The 23,156-nt window shown below is 40.0% G+C and overlaps 1 protein-coding gene across 1 annotated transcript in view; it reads left to right on the top strand.

Moving 5' to 3' along the window:
- LOC132891368 (protein FAM171B-like) overlaps nt 1-9,144 on the top strand; it is a 62,141-nt gene extending 52,997 nt beyond the window's left edge. The window contains exon 8 of the mRNA XM_060928878.1: nt 7,944-9,144. Within this exon, the coding sequence (XP_060784861.1) occupies nt 7,944-9,144 (1,201 nt within the window). The remainder of the gene's footprint in view (nt 1-7,943) is intronic.
- Nucleotides 9,145-23,156: the final 14,012 nt, after the last annotated feature.

Below are 23,156 nucleotides of genomic sequence, written 5' to 3'. Positions count from 1 at the left end.
CCTCCAGGTGTTTTTTGGGGGGTTCTCTTTTCCACTTGCCCTGGGGATTCCATTTTAAAGCTTGCCTTGTAACACTGTCTGGATGTTTCCTCAAGGTGTGGCCAATCCATCTCCATTTACGCTGACTGATTTGTATTTGAATGGGTTCCTGACCTAATCGCTCCCAAAGATTGTCGTTTGTTACTCTGTCTGTCCCATCTTATCTTCAGAATTCTTCTCAAACAGTTGTTAATAAAGGTTTGTAGCTTGTTGCTAGATGTCATTGTAGCTCTCTGTGTCTCTGATCTGTACAAGAGGACTCTTTTCACATTGGAGTTGAAGATCCTGAGCTTTGTTTTGTGGGCGATGACATGGGAACTCCACACTTGTGCCTTGCTGATCCTGACTCTGATATCTTCATCAGTTCCTCCATTCACACTAACTGTGCTACCCAAATACACAAATGATGACACTTCTTCTAGGTCTCTATCATGAAGAGATACATGTCTCTAATGAAAGAGTAGTATAACACTTATGTTTATTGGCTTACTTTGCTTGCTGTGCTATTACATGTAGTGTGACAATATTCCAGTTTCTATCCAACTAGCTTACATAACATTGGATATAATTTCATGGAGTTTCATCATGATAATGTGTGTAGCCTGCAGCAAAACAATTACAACCTAAACAGCACATTTGGTTAACTTTCATTGACGTGACAACATAAGGGACATTCCACCGAATGGGTGCCATTTGCTTGTTGTACCACTCCCAAATTAAACTTAATTTGTTATATCTTTTCAACACTGATTATAATAACACACATATTTAACTATTCAAAATGTGTATTGGTCAACCTCAGGCTATGTTACAAGGTTTGGAAGTCAAAGATGGCTGCATTGTTTTTCAGTCCTGTTACCAAAACTCTGAAAGTAACAGGACTGAGTTTTAAGCCTAGGATTAGCTAATACATGGAATTAAGCCACATGGCATCATCGCTAATAGCATGACCACACTTAGCACATTCTAGTGATTTACCAAAAATCTGTATTTTTAAAATAAACAAATATCATCTAAGAAATAATTTAAGTAACAGGACAGTATGTTGACATTGACCTTATCAGTCAAAGTTAAAAAAATCATCAAATATACAGAAAAGTAAATGAGAGAACTAACTTTTGGTCTTCCCATGGCCTTCAGAAGACACAACTGATGTAACTTCCTGTTGAGCATGTGATTTATGGAATGTTCCAAATTTGTCAGATGGTGTAATATGTTTGGGTAACAGGACTGAGTGAAAACCCAGGGACACGACTAAAATGTGTATTTTAACTAAGATATTGTGGATTTCTTATGAAAAAAAAATATTTAAACCATGGATAGAATATGGAGTCACACAACAGTGCAAAAGAAATACTGTTTCTGGAGGATTTTAATCATAATATTTCATAGTTAAGTATAAAGTTAGAGTGTGGGGACAGGTAACACATGCTATTTTTCAGTGTTTTAGGTAGTTTTTATTAATCCTTACAATTATATATCTTAAATTTGAAATCAGATCAATGTGCAGGACATTCTGCGTAATAAGGAAATGTATTTTAAAATACATTTTTATGTGCATTCATACATATAATTTTCTAGGGACGGAAATGGCACCAATTCGGTAGAATGGCTCATAAACGTTTTCTGTGATTGTATTGACCTGGTCCTGAGTTCAGTAAGGGGAATTTACACTGCTGTAGGCTGACTTGATGTTGATATTTTGTACGTTTTGTGATATATACAGAGTCTTTTGGGATGTCTCATGCCTAGAATTAGCCAAGGAGGTCATATGGTTCTTTCGGTTCCCATTATGATAGTTTGATAAATTGTGCATAATGTCTTGTATGTTTAATTGTGCAAGAAATGTATTTAGGGTGTCAGTCATATACTGTGTTTCAATGCAAAAAGTCAGGGTCACTTCTGAAATATTTTGGAGCACACTGAGGCTGTGTCCGAAATCACGCACTCATTCACTACTCCCTACTCACTATCTAGGGAATTCTATATAGAGGACTATATCGTGAGCTCATTGGTAAAATGAAAAAAAAACACTTTCCGGCACTACTCCACTGCGTCGTTATTTACGTCATTACAATCGCACAATTAAAATGTGCCAGATCAGTTGGCTGGTGGGTTTTCAAAATAATAAATACATGCAGGTGTTTTTGTGATAAATACATATTGTACTGAGCATATTTCCCATATTAATAAATACAAGGTACTTTGTGTCTGCTGCATTTTTCAGCCCTGATTTAAAAGAACTGAATACTTTCTTTCTTCTTTGCTGCTGTCTTTTATTAAATCAAATTTGAGGCTTCTGATTAATTCCTCGCTCTGCACTGTAACTTTTATTCATCTCATCTCATTATCTGTAGCCGCTTTATCCTGTTCTACAGGGTCGCAGGCAAGCTGGAGCCTATCCCAGCTGACTACGGGCGAAAGGCGGGGTACACCCTGGACAAGTCGCCAGGTCATCACAGGGCTGACACATAGACACAGACAACCATTCACACTCACATTCACGGTCAATTTAGAGTCACCAGTTAACCTAACCTGCATGTCTTTGGACTGTGGGGGAAACCGGAGCACCCGGAGGAAACCCACACGGACACGGGGAGAACATGCAAACTCCGCACAGAAAGGCCCTTGCTGGCCACGGGGCTCGAACCCAGACCTTCTTGCTGTGAGGCGACAGCGCTAACCACTACACCACCGTGCCGCCCCGTAACTTTTATTCTTGTATTTTATTCATCTTATTCTATTTTAGCTTATTTTCTATTCTCTTACTATTTTTAATTGTACTTGAATGTCCGTTTATAATGTGTTTCTTCCTCTGTCCATTCACCCCAACACACTTTTTTTTTTCCTTTCAATGCGACCGTGTCAGGAGGCAGGCACTTACTGATGTAATTGCAGAAGGAAGTGGCAAGCAAACATTACAAAGCCAAATCGTGAAGCAGAAATCATAGTCAGAAGGCAGGCGAGAGTCGGTCGATCAACAAACAGGGTGATGTAGGCAAAACAGGAAGTGTAGATGAAACAAGGATAATGAGAGTCAATAACAATAGAGACAGGCAGAGAAAACAAGGCTCAGTACGGACTGTAAACTCAGAACAATACTTCACACTGAGGCAATGTCTCAGTAGCATTGTGGCAATGAGCAACAGTTGAAATCAATATTCTGGTGACAGGGGGTGCTGCGAATCCTGGCTGTTGTAGTTCTGGGCAACCATGTTTGTAGTTTGAGTCACGCTGTTGACTTCAGCGCCTCTACTGACAGACTGCAATGCATGATGGTATATATTGCTTGGTTAGTGACCATCGGTTGTACACTACTTTTCACAGTGCATTATGGGATACTATGAGTCCACTATATAGGGTGTAATAATTCTCATTATACATTCAGACAGCACTACAAACTGGCAAACTCACTATATAGTCCACTATATAGTGAGTAGTGAATGATTTCGGACACAGGGTGAGTCTTATTTTTGGATATAGTTTTATAGTTATATAGTTTTCAACATTGTGATTATTTATTTGTGGCTTTACTTTTTTTTTTTTTACCGGGGGGATTGGAGTGGATAGACTTTTTTGAGGGGGTGGGGTCTGTATATGGGGTTCACCCAGGGCACCATATAATCTAGAACTGCCACTGTATATAGTGAACATTGTTTTGTTGTAATGGCTTGATGCCACAGTGCTGTTGAAGTCTGATTGGTCAGAAGGTATTATTATTATTATTATTATTATTATTATTATTATTATAAAACAGCAGCAATGTTGCTGGCTGCAATGTTTATATTTCAACCCCAAATCAGAAAAAATTTAGGATGGTATGCAAAATGCAAATCAAAAAAGAAAGCAGTGATTTCTAAATTTACTTTGACTTGTATTTCATTGCAGATGGTATGAACCCCAAGATATTTCATGTTTTGTCTGATCAACTTCATTTCATTTGTAAATATACATCCATTCCTGCATTTCAGGCCTGCAAACACATTCAAAAAAAAAAAAGTTGGGATGGGGCCAATTTAGGGCTAGTAATGAGGTAAAACAATTAAATAATGATGTGATTTGAAACAGGTGATTGTAATCATGATTTGGCACAAATCAGTATCCAGGAAAGGCCTTGATTTTGAGGAGCAAAGATGGGCTGAGGATCTCCAGTTTGTCAACAAATGCATGAAAAAATTATTGAAATGCTTAAAAAACAATGTTCTTCAAAGTAAGATACAAAGGGATTTGGATATTTCACCATCTATGGTACTTAAGATGATTAAATAATTCAAGGAATGTGGAGGAATTTCGGTGCATAAAGGGCAAGGGAACAAGCCTAAGCTGAACACTTTTGATCTTCAATCCCTCAGACAGCACTGAATCAAGAACCGTCATTCATCTATAGCTGATATAACCACATGGGCTCGGGATTACTTTGGCAAACCTTTGTCAGGCACTACAATATAGAGTTACATCTGCAAATGCCAGTGAAAGCTTTACTGTGCAAAAAGAAAGCCTTATATTAACTGTGTCCAGAAGCGCCATCGACTTCTCTGGGCTCGGAGGCATCTGGGATGGACCATCACACAGTGGAAATGTATGTTGTGGTCAGACGAATCAGTATTCCAGGTCTTTTTTGCAAGAAAAAGATGCCATGTGCTCCAGACCAAAGATGAAAAGGACCATCCAGACTGTTACCAGCAACAAATCCAAAAGCCAGGGTGTGTCATGGTATGGAGTTGTGTCAGTGCCCATGCCAAAGGTAACTTACATTTCTGTGATGGCAGCATTAATGCAGAAAGGTACACTGAGATTTTGGAGCAACATGTGCTGCCTTCAAAATGGCATCTTTTCCAGAGAAATTTCAACAAGACAGTGCAAAAGCACATTCTGCACACATTACAAAGGAATGGCTGTGGAAGAAGAGGGTGCCTGTCCCCTCTGTCCCCAATAGAGAATATGTGGTGAATTTTGAAAGGAAAAATCTGACAGTGACGTCATACCTTAAGAATTGTTTGCAGGAAGAAAGGGAAAAATAACACCCAAAACTCTTCATCACTTCGTGTCTTCAGGTCCTGAAGATCTTTTGTGTTATGAGAAGGAATGGCAACATTATAAAGTGATAAATGCTTTATTGTCTCAACTTTTTTTGAAATGTGTTGCAAGAATCAAAATTGAAATGTGTTCATTTTAAAATAAATTACTATAAAATTCATGAGCTAAAACATCAAATGTGCTATTGTATTCTTTTGAGTGTAATACAGGTCAGCGATTATTTACAAATCATTGTTTTCAGTTTTAACTTCAGTTTCAATTACTGTCCCAATGTTTTCTGATTTTAGGTTGTGATTTGCTCCTTGGTGGTGTAGTGGTTAGCACTGTCGCTTCACAGTAAGAAGGTTCTGGGTTCGAGCACAGTGGTCAACAGAGGCCTTTCTATGTGGAGTTTGCATGTTCTCCCTGTGTCTGCATGGGTTTCCTCCAGGTGCTCTGGTTTCCCCTACAGTCCAAAGACATGCAGGTTAGGCTAATTGGTGGCTCTAAATTGACTGTAGGTGTAAATGTGAGTGTGAATAGTTGTTTGTCTCTATGGGTCAGCCCTGTGATGATCTGACGACTTGTCCAGGGTGTACCCCACCTCTTGCCCATAGTCAGCTGGGATAGGCTCCAGCTTGCCCATGACCCTGCACAGGATAAGCGGTTATGGATGATGGATGGATGGATTTGCTCCTGCTCATATGTACAAATGGACTTGTACTGTACAGTGGATGCTCTACATAAATGGATTTATAGATCATTGACATGAAGAACCTTGTTGTGAGGACACTTTTATTTAGCATTTTTGAAAGCAGTCTCTAGTGTTATTAGTCTTTAGTGCTATTTTTCTATAACATCATCACACCCCACCATGTTTTATTCCTTGCATAACACACTTTAAGCAAGAGTCTTTGGAAGCCTGGATACATAAAACTGGTTTTATTTTGACACAGAAAATAGTCATTGATCTTGGACAAAACTCTCACCAACATCTCAAACTGAACATGTTAGCTGATTCAGCACAGTGTTTTATATCAACCTTCTCTGGCCATCAGTCATTTCTGACTATGACTGGAGAAGTGTCCGTTTGGCACATCTTGCTGTGCTTTGTCACTCATATTCGCTTGCCAGTTCTTGTCAATTGTCTCTGCGGCAGATTTCACGATGTCACGCCAATGCTGTCGGTCCACTGCTGCCTCTTCCCAGTTGTTGACTAACTGCTCATCTGTACGCTTGATGTTTGCTTTTAGCGTGTCTTTGTATCGCAGCTTTGGCTTTCCAATTGGGCATGTTCCATCTCTGAGCTCACTGTAGAAGACGTTTTGTAGAAGTCATTCAATCTGCATGTGGAGGATGTGACTGGCCCAGCATAGTTGTGATTGTGTGAGGATTGCTTTTGCACTTCTCATGCCAGCACAGTTTAACACTTCTGTGTTAGGAATGCGCTGCCACCATTTGATGCCCATGATTCTTCAGAGATGTTGCAGTTGCACAGTAGTGAGCTTATTCAGATGCCAGTGATATAAGGTGTACAGCACCAGACACTCCTCACAATAATGAACAATACTGTCCAGATCACTTTTACATCCATAGAAACCCGTCTGAATGTATACTGTGTGCACTGACTATCAGCATCAGTACTTTACAGCAAACTGCTACCGGTAGCTACACATGGTTAAAATGGCTCTTGTGCAATATACCGACTTACTTGTGCAATACTATCTGGGTAATACTGGTAATAATACCTGTGCAATACTTACACGTGCAATACCACCTTTGTAATACACTTATGTTATCTATATATCTGCAAACCTGTTAATTTATGCAAATTTATTTTTTATCTCTAAATTTGTAGTTTATTTCTTATATATATATATATATATATATATATATATATATATATATATATATATATATATATATATATATATATATATATATCCTTTTTTGTATACTTAGTACTTTTGCACTGCTCCTTCACTGCTTTATTGTTTTCTTTTTATATATTTTGCTGCTGTAACAGTGTAAATTTCCCCTTGTGGGATAATAAAAGGCTATTTTATCTTATCTCAGCTGAGTACAGGAGGCACGGTAGTACGAAGACACAATATAATTTATATTTTGTCTCCAGTTTAATGCCTTTCTGTGCCCATACCCACTTCTGCAGGGCTCCATATGCTGCACTGGCATTCTGTATTTTCCATGAGATTTCTTGGTCAACTGAGTTATCTGCAGAGATACAGTAACGCTTCCAAGATATGTAAACTCTTTCACCGATTTGACGATCTCACCATTTATATGCACTTCAGGATATTCATGTGAAACACCAGGAGGTGGTTGGTACAGCACTTTTGTCTTTCCAGTATTGATACTTAGACCAAAGGCTGTCGATGCCACTGCAAAGCGGTCCAGCATTGCCTGAAGATCTTCACGGGGTTGTGCCACAAGAGCGGCATTGTCAGCATATAGCAGATCATGCACAATTAGCTCATGGCATTTACTCTTCACATGCAGTCAAGAGAGGTTGAACAGTTTTTTTTTTTTTTTTCCATCTGTACGTGTCCAGAGATACACACCAGGAGGGGTATATCAACCAGATCAGAAATAAATCATTTGTTCTGATCCACTATGAACAAGTCAAAACAGAATGTAATTCACATTGTCTTTGCAGTGTTAAGTTGAAGGAGATACTTGTCTTTGCAGTGTTACATTTGCTGCATCAATTTGAAAGTTGTTATTGATATTTTTTTCACAACATATGGCACCTAAGACAAACCAAAGAATGTGCAAAGATATTTAAAGGTTGTACACAAGGTTTTCATGTATACACACCCTTCAGTCTTACTGTATTGATTCCAGCTTTGTTTCTATTTTTCCCCCTTTAGAGACTCCCTGTGTCAGCGAAAAAGAAAGCGAGTCCACAGCCGAAAAACAGCAATTCAGAAGAAAGAGCAAACCAATGGTATAAACAACGAGCAGTTGGACATTTCTTTTAAAGCTCCAACATCTCACAAACACAGGCATCGTTTAACCGTATTCCAAAGCACATCAGTCTGTCAGAGGGATCAGCCCGAGATGAAAAGGAAATCCAAAAGGAGAATGGGGAATACTGGCCAGGCAGAAATTCGAATCCATGAAAAGAGAGCTAATATTGCTCAGGAATCTTCAAAAACCTTACAGACACCACAAAATGTCAACAGTAGTGAGTTTGTGATACCTGTCTCTCTGCATGAAAATGTGCGTCTTCCAGAAAGCTTAGTTCTATATAACCAGTCTGTAGCTTTGATTCAGGTTCCACATCACGTCACATCATCAAACCAAGCATCAGGAAGTAGGTCTGCCACACTACCTAGGAAGACAATCCAATGCACTGACATGGATGAACCCGTTAACAAGCAAACTTTACCAAAACCGGCGCAACTTTCAGAGGTTCAACAGCAATCTCTATCTATGGAAACACCATATGGTGAGCCCAGAGCAAAAGGCTGGAGTTGCTTGTTGGAGTCTGTATCCGTCCCAGAGACACTGAACAAAGCTACAGGGATGGACACTTCCTGTGGGACTCATCAAGGAAGCTCTGAGCAGACACTACTGGACCTGTCCAAAAGTAAGCCCTTTCCTCATCCAAAAGCCTGGTTTGTTTCTCTGGAAGGAAAACCTGCTGCACAGGTCTGCCACTCCATCGTAGACCTTCGGAAATGTCACCTCCTACTCACTGACAGTCATGACACGAGCATGGATTCAGGCGTCGACCTCAATGAGCAGCAGCGAAAGCAGAACCAGAGCTCTCCGAAAAGAAGCACAGCTCACACACGGGCAATGTACTCAGAGCATGCAGATCTGAGCAGCTGTGAGAGTGGTACAATCATAGCCTGCACCCCAGAAGAGCTCTCGCTCAAAAACACACACCAGGGCAGCAGTGGAACCGTGTCCAACTTGCCAGAGGAGAAATGTGATGATGATACGTCATATGAGGGCAGCGAATGTGCACCAAGCCCTAGAGTACAAAGGCTCAGGAAGGCAAGGGAAAAGCCAATAAGCACCTGGCACTTGAGGGAAGAAAGACCGCTTATGAAGCTAAACTAAAGGCACATTGTTGAAACTGTTTTTATCATCATCATTATCATCAGACTACGAGGACTATAAAACCTAAAATAAAATGTGCATCTACTGAAAACACTACAAGCCATCATTTTCAAACTTTAAGTGGTTATTTTCTGTTAAATTTCTTTTTTTTTGTACTTTTAAAAAATATTACCATTGCAAAGTTATCTAATCTTGTAGTTCTGTAACTGGTTTCTTATTTATTAAACTTATGTAAATGGTTATTTATTTATTTGCTTGTATATTTCTTTTGCACAAACCTACACCATTTAATTTATAAAAGAAATAATAATAGTGTCATAGTGTAAAAGACCTACTTTTTACCCAAAGATTGTATTCCTGATACAGGTTCCTATTTCTTCTGGTATTACCTAACCCGAAGCAGTCTGAAAGCTGAAGGTATTTAATTCTATATTGTATGACAAGTGCGCTGTTTTATAGTTACTTTTTAAATTCATTTCGAATGATCCATCATAAAATAGGCCAAGAACTTTTGACAGTTGAGAAATTTTGTAGGCATTTGGAGTGAAAATCAATTTTAAGGATCAGCTGCTGCTTCAGAAAAATGTTTCCTCGTGCCGTGACTGCATAAAAAGGCCGACTGCATGCTTAACACATGGTGACATTTTGTGTTATACTGCTTTGCTGTCACATGCCATGTGTTTTCCATATGCAAATAAACAATTATGACTCTTTCTACATGCAGAATCTGTGTAATTGGTCCATTCTGGGTCTTTTTTTTTCTTCACTTTAATTAAACTTGCAAATACACTGAAAAAAATTAAACATTGGCTCAAATTAAAAAAAAATGAGGTAATCGATCACACCTAATATTGTAGTGTTATACAATATAAATAATTCATTTGATTTGACCTGAAATATTTAACTTCATGTAAACCAATTTCTGATGGTTGAACCAAAGCAATTATTTCAGATTTTCCTAAATTAAATACTTTTTTTGGGGGGGGCTTTTTTCACCTTTATTTGATAGGACGGTGTAGAGACAGGAAATGAGCTGGAGAGAGACGGGGTGGGATCAGGAAATGACCTCAGGTCGGAATCAAACCCAGGTCCCCGGATTTATGGCATGGTGCCTTAGTCGACTGAGCCACAGCGCCCCCAAATACATTGGTTTTATTACTTAATGTACACTGAAAAAAGTGAAACAAAGCTGTTGTTCATTTAATGTATTTGTTTTCATTCCAGTGAATTAAAAAAATAGTTTGCTCCCATATTCAAAAGTTGTTTAAATGAATTTAAAATATTCAGGTTTAACAAAGATTGTTAAACCTGAATATTTTAAATTCATTTAAACAACTTTTGAATATGGGAGCAAACTATTTTTTTTTATTCACTGGAATGAAAACAAATACATTAAATGAACAACAGCTTTGTTTCACTTTTTTCAGTGTAGAAACCAAGCCAAGAAGCCTTTACTTGTCACACACTCACACAAGCACAGACTTAAGTGCACAGTGAAATTTAACCTCTGCATGTAACCCATCTGAAGCAGTGAACACACACATGTGCGCATACAAATGAGCAATGAGCACACACACACACAAAGCAGTAGGCAGCTATGCTACAGCACCCAGGGAGCTGTTGGGGGTTAGGTGCCCTTGCTCAAGGGCACTTCAGCCCAACCTTCAGCCATGGCCGCCCCATGTGAACCTAACTGCATGTCTTTGGACTGTGGAGGAAACCCACACAGACATGGGGAGAACATGCAAACTCCGTACAGAAAGGCCCCCGTCGGCCACTGGGCTCGAACCCAGAACCTTCTTGCTGTGAGGCGACAATGCCACACTATACTGTACCACTGTGTCGCCCCTATGTTAATATGTTAATTGCTGAATTGATTAGCTTTCATGTTTACTGTTCAGTCTGTGAATATTGGGATTATTATTAGTAGTAGTCAATAGTACCTCTAGTGCCAGGATCTGGTCTTCCCAGACAGTCTCCCATTCCAGTACTAACCAGGCCCTTAAAGTGCACTGGGTGGCACCAGTCTCCATTTCTATAGCCCTCAGCCTCTCGCCTATTACATAGCTAGGGTTACAACGGAGGGGTAACCACTCCCTACCCACATCTGTATTGTGGCATGCCTCGCCAGATGGCAGTAGGTATTTGCATACCCAGTCTTTGGTATGACCCAACTGCAAGTAGAACTGACAATCTCCTGGTCGACAGGTGGACACACTAACCACTAGGCCAGCTTGGGATAATAGTAGTGATAATTAAAATATTAAATTACATTATTAAACAAATTCTAAATACATAATTAATTTTGGAAGCCCCATGTCATTGTCATCTCACCTGACCAGTACTCTCGTGTTTTGCCGAGATGGATGACTTGTAGCACTACTCTCATGTCAATCTCCTCATAATCTCTTCTCAAATCAGGTAGGCTCTCCACCTTGTCTGTCAGAATACTTTTTTGTCCCTTCAACTTTTACAAAACCTCCAGTCAAAATGATTGTCTGATCTTCATTAAGCCTATGTGGTCCTGAGATTGTAATGTAATTGAAAACAAATGCAGAAAGCATAGTTTTGTTACCACTATGTCAAAAATCTCCTACAGTTGGGCACTTTTGTACTTCCTGAAATTAGATGTGCTGGTATCTCCCCAGCTACTCCATGTCTTGTTGCATAATGGAGTTTGGATGGTCATACACATCAAAAACCATGGTAACACAGTTGACCCTTTCCACACTGGATTTTTTTTTCTTTCTGTGCTTCAAATTTTAGCCATTCATTTAAAGCTAAGACTCTAGTAGTCTTAACTTTACTCTGTGTAACTCTGAGACATTGAAGCTGATGTGTATAAGACTCTTAGTACTTTGGGTACTCCAAAAAATTTGTGTAGGTAGGGCTCAGAAATGGTGGCGTAGTGGTTAGCACTGTCACCTCACAGCAAGAAGCTCCTGGGTTTGAGCCCAGCGGCTGACGGGGACCTTTCTGTGTGGAGTTTGCATGTTCTCCCCATGAGTTTCATCTAGGTGCTCTGGTTTCCCCCACAGTCCAAAGACATGCAGGTTAGTCTAATTGGTGGCTTTAAATTGACTGTGAATGGTTGTTTGTGCCTATGTGTCAGTCCTGCAATGACCTGGTGACTTGTCCAGGGTGTACCCTGCCTCTCACCCATAGTCAGCTGGGATAGGTTTCAGCTTGCCTGCGACCCTGTACAGGATAAGCAGCTACAGATAATGGATGGATGGATGGGGCTCAAAAACTGGCTTTCACCCAGGGGCCCCCATCCTCTTTAAACCAGCAAGCTAATTGCATGAACATGGTTGTAAAATGACTTGTGGAGACCAGAACTTTCTCAATTTTGTACCTATGAGCTGTGTCTATTTGCATATCTGCTTCATGGCTCCACATGGAAATGAATTGCCAACAAAAGTGAAAAATCTGATTGTGAGACTTCACAAAGATGGAAAAGGATACAGAAGATCATTGATGAACTAAAAATCACTTGAAACACAGCTGCAGCAGTAATCAGGAGGTATAGAACGAGCCACAGTACCACTAATCAAAGCCATAGTGGCTGTCCTCCTAATAACATCACAGATAATTTGCTATTTGCATGATCTACGTAGCTCTGAAAAACAGATGAGCAAGTGCATCAGACTTGACACAGGGTATATCAGTAGAAACTGGAGTTTCTGTGACAGCTCAGCCCAGTCCGAAGGACATTGTAGAACACTGAATGTAAGTGGCATCAACCTCTCTGGATGGCATCCAAAGGAAAAAAAAAACTTTCTTGCTCTTTGGAACAAAACTATAAGATTAAACTTTGCTAAAGAATCCAAAAAGAAAACTGATACATATTTGGAGCACATTCTTTGGTCAGATGAGATCAAGATAAATTTGTTCAGCTCAAATGTGGTCCAGCTTGTTTGGCGTGGACCTGGCCAGAACTAGCACAGTGAATGAATAGTCCCAGCAGTGAAGCACGGAGATGGAAGTGTGATGATCTGGAGAGGGATGCATGAGTGCAAAAGATGTTGGGGACATGACATTTATAGATGGCAAGGATGTTGTTTATCTCTCTTGCAGGCAAAGCTAGTGATGAGTTACGGTAAGTGAGTTTATCTTGAAAAGCTTATGTAGTCACTGCATACCCCTGTGGACACGGTAGTGTTACTAAAATGGTTATTTAGTACTGTGTGTTTTTGTCCATGCTGGTGCATGGGTGAACCATGGTCTGGGAACAGTTCAAATGGAAAACAGACATTTGGTTTGGGTCTACATCCCTCCCCATCTGGACTACTGGATTGCTGCCCCTTTTCCCTCACCCACTGATAATTTTTTTTTTTTTTTTCCTGGCACATGTAAACCAACTAAGGCTTTAGATGTTATGACTTTATTTCTTCCAAACATAACCAGATTTTCTTGAAAATCTAGGTTATATGGGACATGAAAGCACTCTGGACTTCATTTCATGCAATGCATACCTTCTTGTTCCCATAGTAGGAGGAGGTTTAGTGATTGCTATCGGGTTGCTTGTTGTGGTGTCATGCTATTGTAGGTATTTCCATTTGTCATCACCAGTTTCCTCACTGTAATATCATCCTAATTGGTTTATATGCCAAAATGTCAACCTTGGCCAACTAATAAAACCTTCGTGTGTACAGCCAGTGGCGGATTTAGGTATAGGCGACATGGGCAGCCGCCCAGGGTGGCATCTTTTTCATGAAACTGTCTTTCTATATCAGTTTCCTGATTTGTTTATGCTCTGTTCTTCTGGTGTATATTAAGTAAGCAAAGGCAGCACCACTACAGAAAGATAAATTAATTGGCGGTTCTGGATGCTCAGAGGTTAGAAGCCAAATAAAATCAATGTTAGGGTTTAGTTTTGCACCTGTATGTTCTCACATAAAGAACCGAGTTATACACACTTTGACATTTTTAGGATGTTTGTGAGTGTGTGTCTCTCTACAGGGTGATGTTGCATGTGGATGTGGGGGAGCGTTACAATTGTAGTCAGAAGTTTACATACATAGACATGAATATCATGGCAATACTGGGATTTTCTTTTTTTCTGTTTTCTTTGAACTGTTCTTTTTCTGTGGCAGAATGATTGTACAACATGCAAATTTTATTAAAAAATAATTTGGTGCACAAGTATTAATTTATTTTCAGTTTTCTAAAATGAACATGGTCAAAAGTATACATAAACAACTTAGATTATTAAAGGTATCAACCTGTGTGACTCAGTTTTGCCTTTTGAATAGAGAATAAATGAAGAGGGAACTGAATATTAGCCGTTTATTGAAATCATTACTACAAGGATGATTATAGTTACTATATGACTACAGCTGCAACTGGAATGTGCTGATTCTGTTAGCGTTTGTAATTATTGTACCATCCACTATTAGATAAAATTAAAATAAAATCTTAAAACGTTTGAAAGTCTAAAGCAAGATGTTTTGTTATTTTACAAATAACATTTCGGATATTGTTTTAACAATAATGAGTATCAATCTATAAATGATAGAGTGCAAATAGCCATGTTATTAGATTTCCGTGGGGTTGTTGAGACATGGAGGGCTGGGAGTACCATCTAGCCCACAGTTCAGGTCAGAGTCCTTTGAGAGTAAATGCTTTGGCTTTTGCAGCACTCTGTTCCCAAAAAGCTGATGTCTGGAAAAATTAATTCCACAAAGGTTTTCTTGCTTTTGTATTTTTTTTCTTAAACTATTCTTCCATGTAGGGACTCTTCGGAGGGAAAATGGTACATTCAAACATCTATGTACAACCCTGATTCCAAAAAAGTTGGGACAAAGTACAAATTGTAAATAAAAATGGAATGCAATAATTTATAAATCTCAAAAACTGATATTGTATTCACAATAGAACATAGACAACATATCAAATGTCGAAAGTGAGACATTTTGAAATTTCATGCCAAATATTGGCTCATTTGAAATTTCATGACAGCAACACATCTCAAAAAAATTGGGACAGGGACAATAAGAGGCTGAAAAAGTTAAAGGTACAAAAAAGGAACAGCTGGAGGACCAAATTGCAACTCATTAGGTCAATTGGCAATAGGTCATTAACATGACTGGGTATAAAAAGAGCATCTTGGAGTGGCAGCGGCTCTCAGAAGTAAAGATGGGAAGAGAATCACCAATCCCCCTAATTCTGCGCCAACAAATAGTGGAGCAATATCAGAAAGGAGTTCGACAGTGTAAAATTGCAAAGAGTTTGAACATATCATCATCTACAGTGCATAATATCATCAAAAGATTCAGAGAGTCTGGAAAAATCTCTGTGCGTAAGGGTCAAGGCCGGACAACCATACTGGGTGCCCATGATCTTCGGGCCCTTAGACAGCACTGCATCACATACAGGCATGCTTCTGTATTGGAAATCACAAAATGGGCTCAGGAATATTTCCAGAGAACATTATCTGTGAACACAATTCACCGTGCCATCCGCCGTTGCCAGCTAAAACTCTATAGTTCAAAGAAGAAGCCGTATCTCAACATGATCCAGAAGAGCAGACGTCTTCTCTGGGCCAAGGCTCATTTAAAATGGACTGTGGCAAAGTGGAAAACTGTTCCATGGTCAGACGACTCAAAATTTGAAGTTCTTTATGGAAATCAGGGACGCCGTGTCATTCGGACTAAAGAGGAGAAGGACGAACCAAGTTGTTATCAGCACTCAGTTCAGAAGCCTGCATCTCTGATGGTATGGGGTTGCATTAGTGCGTGTGGCATGGGCAGCTTACACATCTGGAAAGACACCATCAATGCTGAAAGGTATATCCAGCTTCTAAATCAACATATGCTCCCAACCAGACGACGTCTCTTTCAGGGAAGACCTTGCATTTTCCAACATGACAATGCCAAACCACATACTGCATCAATTACAGCATCATGGCTGCGTAGAAGAAGGGTCCGGGTACTGAACTGGCCAGCCTGCAGTCCAGAGCTTTCACCCATAGAAAACATTTGGCGCATCATAAAACGGAAGATATGACAAAAAAGACCTAAGACAGTTGAGCAACTAGAATCCTACATTAGACAAGAATGGGTTAACATTCCTATCCCTAAACTTGAGCAACTTGTCTCCTCAGTCCCCAGATGTTTACAGACTGTTGTAAAGAGAAAAGGGGATGTCTCACAGTGGTAAACATGGCCTTGTCCCAACTTTTTTGAGATGTGTTGTTGTCATGAAATTTAAAATCACCTAATTTTTCTCTTTAAATGATACATGTTCTCAGTTTAAACATTTGATATGTCATCTATGTTCTATTCTGAATAAAATATGGAATTTTAAAACTTCCACATCATTGCATTCCATTTTTATTTACAATTTGTACTTTGTCCCAAGTTTTTTGGAATCTGGGTTGTAGATAACGCTAACCGTAGGCCACAAATCTACATGACTTCAGTCATTTCGACGAATTTTGTATGGCTCATAACTGCTAATAAACTCTAATTTCCACAAATATCTATCCTTCACTTCTTTCTGACTAAGTTTATCCAAGTAATCTGGTAACAGAGCTTTTTTAGCTGTAGTTTTCTTTGGACAACAGCAACAGACGTTGGCACCGGTGCGGGAACCGGGGGTGCGGGGGGTGCGGCAGCACCCCCTGGTGGTGGACCCTCAAAACTGACATGAACATAAAACAAAACTTACGTGAAAATATATTTGTTTATTTATTTGTTTTCATTTGGCTCTGCTGATTTTATATGTCATGTTTTAGATGTAGGATGATGAGGGCTACATTTTAGTTATTTAAAAAAGGATTTAATTAAAACTTATAACTTAATATGTAGCCTAGTGGACCATCAGAATTTTTTTTGTCGTGATGTTGACGTTCAGCTTTTCAGCGCGCGAAATTACAACAGGAAGCGAGTACGAGTCGACCGTCTGTAGAGAAGAGTAAGAGTTAGTTAGTTAGTTGATACTTAATAGTTACTATGTCTCAGAAGAGAATTACATCCTTTTTTCAATCCCCCCCTCCCAAACACCTGAGGATTGATACTAGCCCTCACGATCAGGCCGTTGCTAGTCCTTCGGATGTTGCTGTTTAAGTGGCATCTCCTGAAGAAAACATTGAGAGCCTACACACAGTTCGGATTCTGATGGGAATTAGCAATACAATGTTAGCACATTTCCAGCTTGGTATCTGCGTTGGGTGTGTTAAACCGTGTGGATTTAAGTGGAATAATTGCGAGAAGTCATATGATCAAGACAGCGTTTTAAGGTAAGGCCATTTGGTTATTAATTTTGCCCGCTTTGTCGTGTTCACTTGAGCCTATTTGGTATGCCTTGAACAAGTGCAGGTGTTGCTAGCATCGTGCTTTGAAGTTGACTCAGATGTAACTACAGTCTTAAAAAATGTTCGTTTAAAACGGTGTGTCCATGCTCATCATGTTTTACTTTTACTTTTCTTAATGGAGAGTGTGAAATACCGCTGCATCACTTTTATGAGTGATTTTTGCAATAGAACACTAAGTTAGTGTCACTAACCCATAGTAGTAGGATGAGTGGGTTCATGGATTTCGGTCTGTTGATTGAGAGAACCATGGTGTTTGTGTTGTTCCAGCGAGAGTGTTGTTCTGTTTCATGTGTGTGTGTGTGTGTGTGTATGCATGCAACTAACTACTGTATTTGAAATGCACACTCGCTTGACTGGATCTGGGTATGTAAGGCTGTAATCGGGTGGAATCCGCATCTCCTTCAGTTTATCTAGAGCAGATGTAAAACCTGCGACTGTTAAACCACAGCTGTGCGCTTCTGCTTCTAAAATAACCTGTCCTTCGTAATCGTGTTAACTGAGAATTGTCATTGACAGACAGGCTTCAGATTCTTCCATCATCACTCAAAAAAAAAAAAAAACGTCGTTTTTACGGATTAGGCCTATAAGTAGTAGACAGTTTAACGAAATATTGCAATTACAAGCTTAAAAGGATTTCGGACGCCTGATTGGTTAAAATGCAGGAAATTGCATCTAAGAAATACAAAATTTTCTGGGGGAGGACCCCCAGACCCCCCGTCAAAAAAATGTCCCAGGTCACTTCACAGCACCCCCTGCCGACAATGTCTTCCCGCGCCGCTGGACGTTGGGCATTTTTGCTTGGCTTCAGTATGTGAATGGTATGGAAACAAAGTTCATTTGTCCCCCACAACTAGGGTAGCAACAGTTGCTAATGTAAATGTGATGTCAGTGCAAGGGGGTCTACAGTGGTGCTTGAAAGTTTCTGAACCCTTTAGAATTTTTTATATTTCTGCATAAATATGACCTAAAACATCATCAGATGTTCACACAAGTCTTAAAAGTAGATAAAGAGAACCCAGTTAAACAAATGAGACAAAAAATATTAGACTTGGTCATTTATTTATTGAGGAAAATGATCCAATATTACATATCTGTGAGTGGCAAAAGTATGTGAACCTCTTGGATTAGCAGTTCATTTGAAGGTGAAATTAGAGTCAGGTGTTTTCAATCAATGGGATGACAATCAGGTGTGAGTGGGCACCCTGTTTTATTTAAAGATCAGGGATCTATCAAAGTCTGATCTTCACAACATGTTTGTGGAAGTGCATCATGGCACGAACAAAGGAGGGTTCTGAGGACCTCAGAAAAAGTGTTGTTGATGCTCATCAGGCTGGAAAAGGTTACAAAACCATCTCTAAAGAGTTTGGACTCCATCAATCCACAGTCAGACAGATTGTGTACAAATGGAGGAAATTCAAGACCATTGTTCCCCTCCCCAGGAGTGCTCGACCAACAAAGATCACTCCAAGAGCAAGGCATGTAATAGTCGGCGAGGTTACAAAGGACTCCAGGGTAAGTTCTAAGCAACTGAAGGCCTCTCTCACATTGGCTAATGTTAATGTTCATGAGTCCACCATCAGGAGAACACTGAACAACAATGGTGTGCATGGCAGGGTTGCAAGGAGAAAGCCACTGCTCTCCAAAAAGAACATTGCTGCTCATCTGCAGTTTGCTAAAGCTCACATGGACAAGCCAGAAGGCTATTGGAAAAATATTTTGTGGATGGATGAGACCAAAATAGAACTTTTTGGTTTAAATGAGAAGCGTTATGTTTGGAGAAAGGAAAACACTGCATTCCAGCATAAGAACCTTATCCCATCTGTGAAACATGGTGGTGGCAGTATCATGGTTTGGGCCTGTTTTGCTGCATCTGGGCCAGGACAGCTTGCCATCATTGATGGAACAATGAAGTCTGAATTATACCAGCGAATTCTAAAGGAAAATGTCAGGACATCTGTCCATGAACTGATTCTCAAGAGAATATGGGTCATGCAGCAAGACAACGACCCTAAGCACTATTAAAGAAGAATAAAGTTAATGTTTTGGAATGGCCAAGTCAAAGTCCTGACCTTAATTCAATTGAAATGTTGTGGAAGGACCTGAAGCGAGCAGTTCATGTGAGGAAACCCACCAACATCCCAGAGTTGAAGCTGTTCTGTACGGAGGAACGGGATAAAATTCCTCTAAGCTGGTGTGCAGGACTGATCAACAGTTACCGGACACGTTTAGTTGCAGTTATTGCTGCACAAGGGGGTCACACCAGATACTGAAAGCAAAGGTTCACATACTTTTCCCACTCACAGATATGTAATATTGGATCATTTTCCTCAATAAATAAATGACCAAGTCTAATATTTTTGTCTCATTTGTTTAACTGGGTTCTCTTTATCTACTTTTAGGACTTGTGTGAAAATCTAATGATGTTTTAGGTCATATTTATGCAGAAATATAGAAAATTCTAAAGGGTTCACAAACTTTCAAGCACCACTGTATAAGCTGTGTTTTCCCTCTTTGTTCAATAAGACTGTTGTAGCCTTTAAGCATTGCACATGAGGCGTCTATTGTGTGGGCACAAATGAGTTTAGTGTATTCAGTCCATTGATTGTAGGCAATCATGACCATGAAACAGATTCTCCAAACTGATGGAGAAAAAGATGATAATTCTCTGTGTCTATGTGCTCGAAGAGGTTTTTACGGGTAAACTCAGTCACTGCTTTCAAATTAAATTACCACACTGATCGACACAAAGTCTTGTATGGTCAAATCTCTCTACTAGCAATATAGTTTTTCCTGCTTAATCCATAGGGTCAAAAGTAACAGACTTCCACCAAACATAGGCTCTCCACCTGCAGGCCTACAGGGGTGACCTCAGAGGTAAATTAACATTTAAAAATCTGAATAATTTCACCCTCTCCCATCTCTTGATTGCACAGAAGCAGGTGCAGCCCAAAAAGCTGATAGAAAATAAATCAAAATCAATGCAGGACAAACCAATTTCTAATGTTCAATCATAAAATAGGCCAAGACCTTTTGACACTTGAGACATTTTGTAGGTATTTGGTGTGGAAACCTAGTTTAAGGATAAGCTGCTCTTTCATAAAGAGGTTTCTTCATGCAATGACTGCACAGAAAGGCCTACTGCATGCTGAACACATATGGTTATTAACATATGATGCCATGCATTTTCCATATGCAAATAAACAATGACTACTGTTTCTCTATGCAGAATCTATGTAAATGGTCCTTTCTGCTTTTTAATTTTAATTAGACTTGCAACTACATGAAATGCTGAATCAATTAGTCCTGATTGGAACATTAGCTATAATGTTCACTATTTGATCTGTGAATAATCTCTGTTTGTGATTCTATGGAAGAGATCAGGGGTTTAAAACACTTGTGGAGCCAGGTGCCTGTTTAAAATGAATTTCCTTTAGCACAGATTTACTTTATAAACATCTCATCTCATTATCTCTAGCCGCTTTATCCTGTTCTACAGGGTCGCAGGCAAGCTGGAGCCTATCCCAGCTGACTACGGGCAAAAGGCAGGGTACACCCTGGACAAGTCGCCAGGTCATCACAGGGCTGACACATAGACAACCATTCACACTCACGGTCAATTTAGAGTCACCAGTTAACCTAACCTGCATGTCTTTGGACTGTGGGGGAAACCGGAGCACACCCACGCGGACACGGGGAGAACATGCAAACTCCGCACAGAAAGGCCCTCGCTGGCCACGGGGCTCGAACCCGGACCTTCTTGCTGTGAGGCGACAGTGCTAACCACTACACCACCGTGCCGCCCCTTTATAAACATCATCCAACTATTCAGGTATTAGGTCATTATTCAAAAGTGTGCAACTGTGTAAATTTTCTACTGATGTAACACAATGGATATGATTTATAAGTCTACTTGTTTGGAGTAAACCCATTCAGATGAAGTGACCAGATGAAATTAGCTAATAACTATAAGATCAGTAATACAAGGTACTTTGATAATGGTGATTTCCAATAAACTTCAATAAACATCACTGGTATCAATGATAAACTAGAAGGGCACTCGGTAGAGCACATACCTCCACCAGGCCACATATTCTCAACATCAAAATCAAATCACTTGAAACGAGGATAATAGTAAAGCTGTACACCAAATTTCATCAAAATCTGTTTACTAATTTTTGAGTTACGCTGGAAAAAGGACCAAAAAAAATTCCTGGATCCACATGCATATACGGATATGCATCAAAATCTAATCAATTGTTCCTTGGCCCATGGCCCACCTTTCCTCGACATTTCACCAAAATCTGTTCACTACTTTCTGAGTTATGTTGGGAACAGACAAACAAACAGAGGCGAAAACATAACCTCCTCCAACAATGTTGACCTATATGATAGAACATAGTCAGAAATGATAAAAACATAGCCTAGCTCATGTTTCATTAAAAATTAACTATTTTAATAATAAACTCTTATTCAGTCCATCCATCCATTATCCGTAACCACTTATCCTGTGCAGGGTCGCTACCAAGCTGGAGCCTATCCCAGCTGACTATGGGTGAAAGGCGGGGTACACCCTGGACAAGTCACCAGATCACCACAGGGCTGACACATAGAGACAACCAACCATTCACACCTACGGTCAATTTAGAGCCACCAATTAACCTAAGCTGCATGTCTTTGGACTGTGGGGGAAACTGGAGCACCTGGAGGAAACCCACGCAGACACGGGGAGAACATGCAAACTCCACACAGAAAGGCCCTCGCTGGCCGCTCAGCTCGAACCCAGAACCTTCTTACTGTGAGGCAAAAGTGCTCACCACTACACCACCCACTCTTATTCAAACTTCAATCAATTCAAAGGCATACTTGCCAACCCTCCCGATTTCGGCGGAAGGCTCCTGATTTTAGCCTCCATCTCCTGCCTCCCGATCGTTTTTGTTAAAAACTGGATAATCTCCTGGTTTTGGGGAATCCCTACCGCCGAGTTAAAAATACTCCCGATTATGTCCAATCAGAATCGTATGAGAAACACTGCTGATCTCAACTGATTTTTAACCAATCAACGAACAGAACAACAGTCACTTCCGTAATGTAGGATTCACCCAGACTGTCCGACATTTTTTACAAGCAGTCATTCATCATGGCCACTAAACCAAATACCAGCTGTTAAGAGTAAACTATGCAAAAAGGGATATTAAAGTGGCTTGGAAAGCCCTCAACAAAATGAATCATATATGGAAATCCAGTGTCTCCCATGACATAAGTCTTTTCACTGCCACCATCGAATCAGTTCTTTTATATGGGAGTGAGAGCTGGGCAATAACAACATCTGCTGGAAAATCACTAAATGGATTATATACCAGAATGCTCCAGGTTGCTACAAACACAAGCTGGCAAGATCGAATAACAAACGAGGAGCTATACAGGGATTTCCCCAGAGTATCCAAAAAAATTACATATAGAAGGCTAGGACTAGCTGGTCATTGCTGTAGGCATCAAGAACTTCCAGCAAGCGAGCTGGTACTTTGGAAACCACTACACGGCCACAGGGGGAGACGTCGCCCTCCAAAGACCCTTGCCAATACATTAAAAAGAGACTTGAGATTGGAGAACACCACTGAGCTGGCTACATGTGTGAGGGACAGAGATGAATGGAAGAAGAGGCGTGTGGCTCAGCTGAGGCTGAATTGATGATGAT

Source organism: Neoarius graeffei, chromosome 9 (genome assembly GCF_027579695.1).
Source record: "Neoarius graeffei isolate fNeoGra1 chromosome 9, fNeoGra1.pri, whole genome shotgun sequence".
Classification (NCBI taxonomy): domain Eukaryota; kingdom Metazoa; phylum Chordata; class Actinopteri; order Siluriformes; family Ariidae; genus Neoarius; species Neoarius graeffei.
Note: the sequence above shows the minus strand (reverse complement) of the source record. Positions and strands in the feature narration are given on the sequence as shown.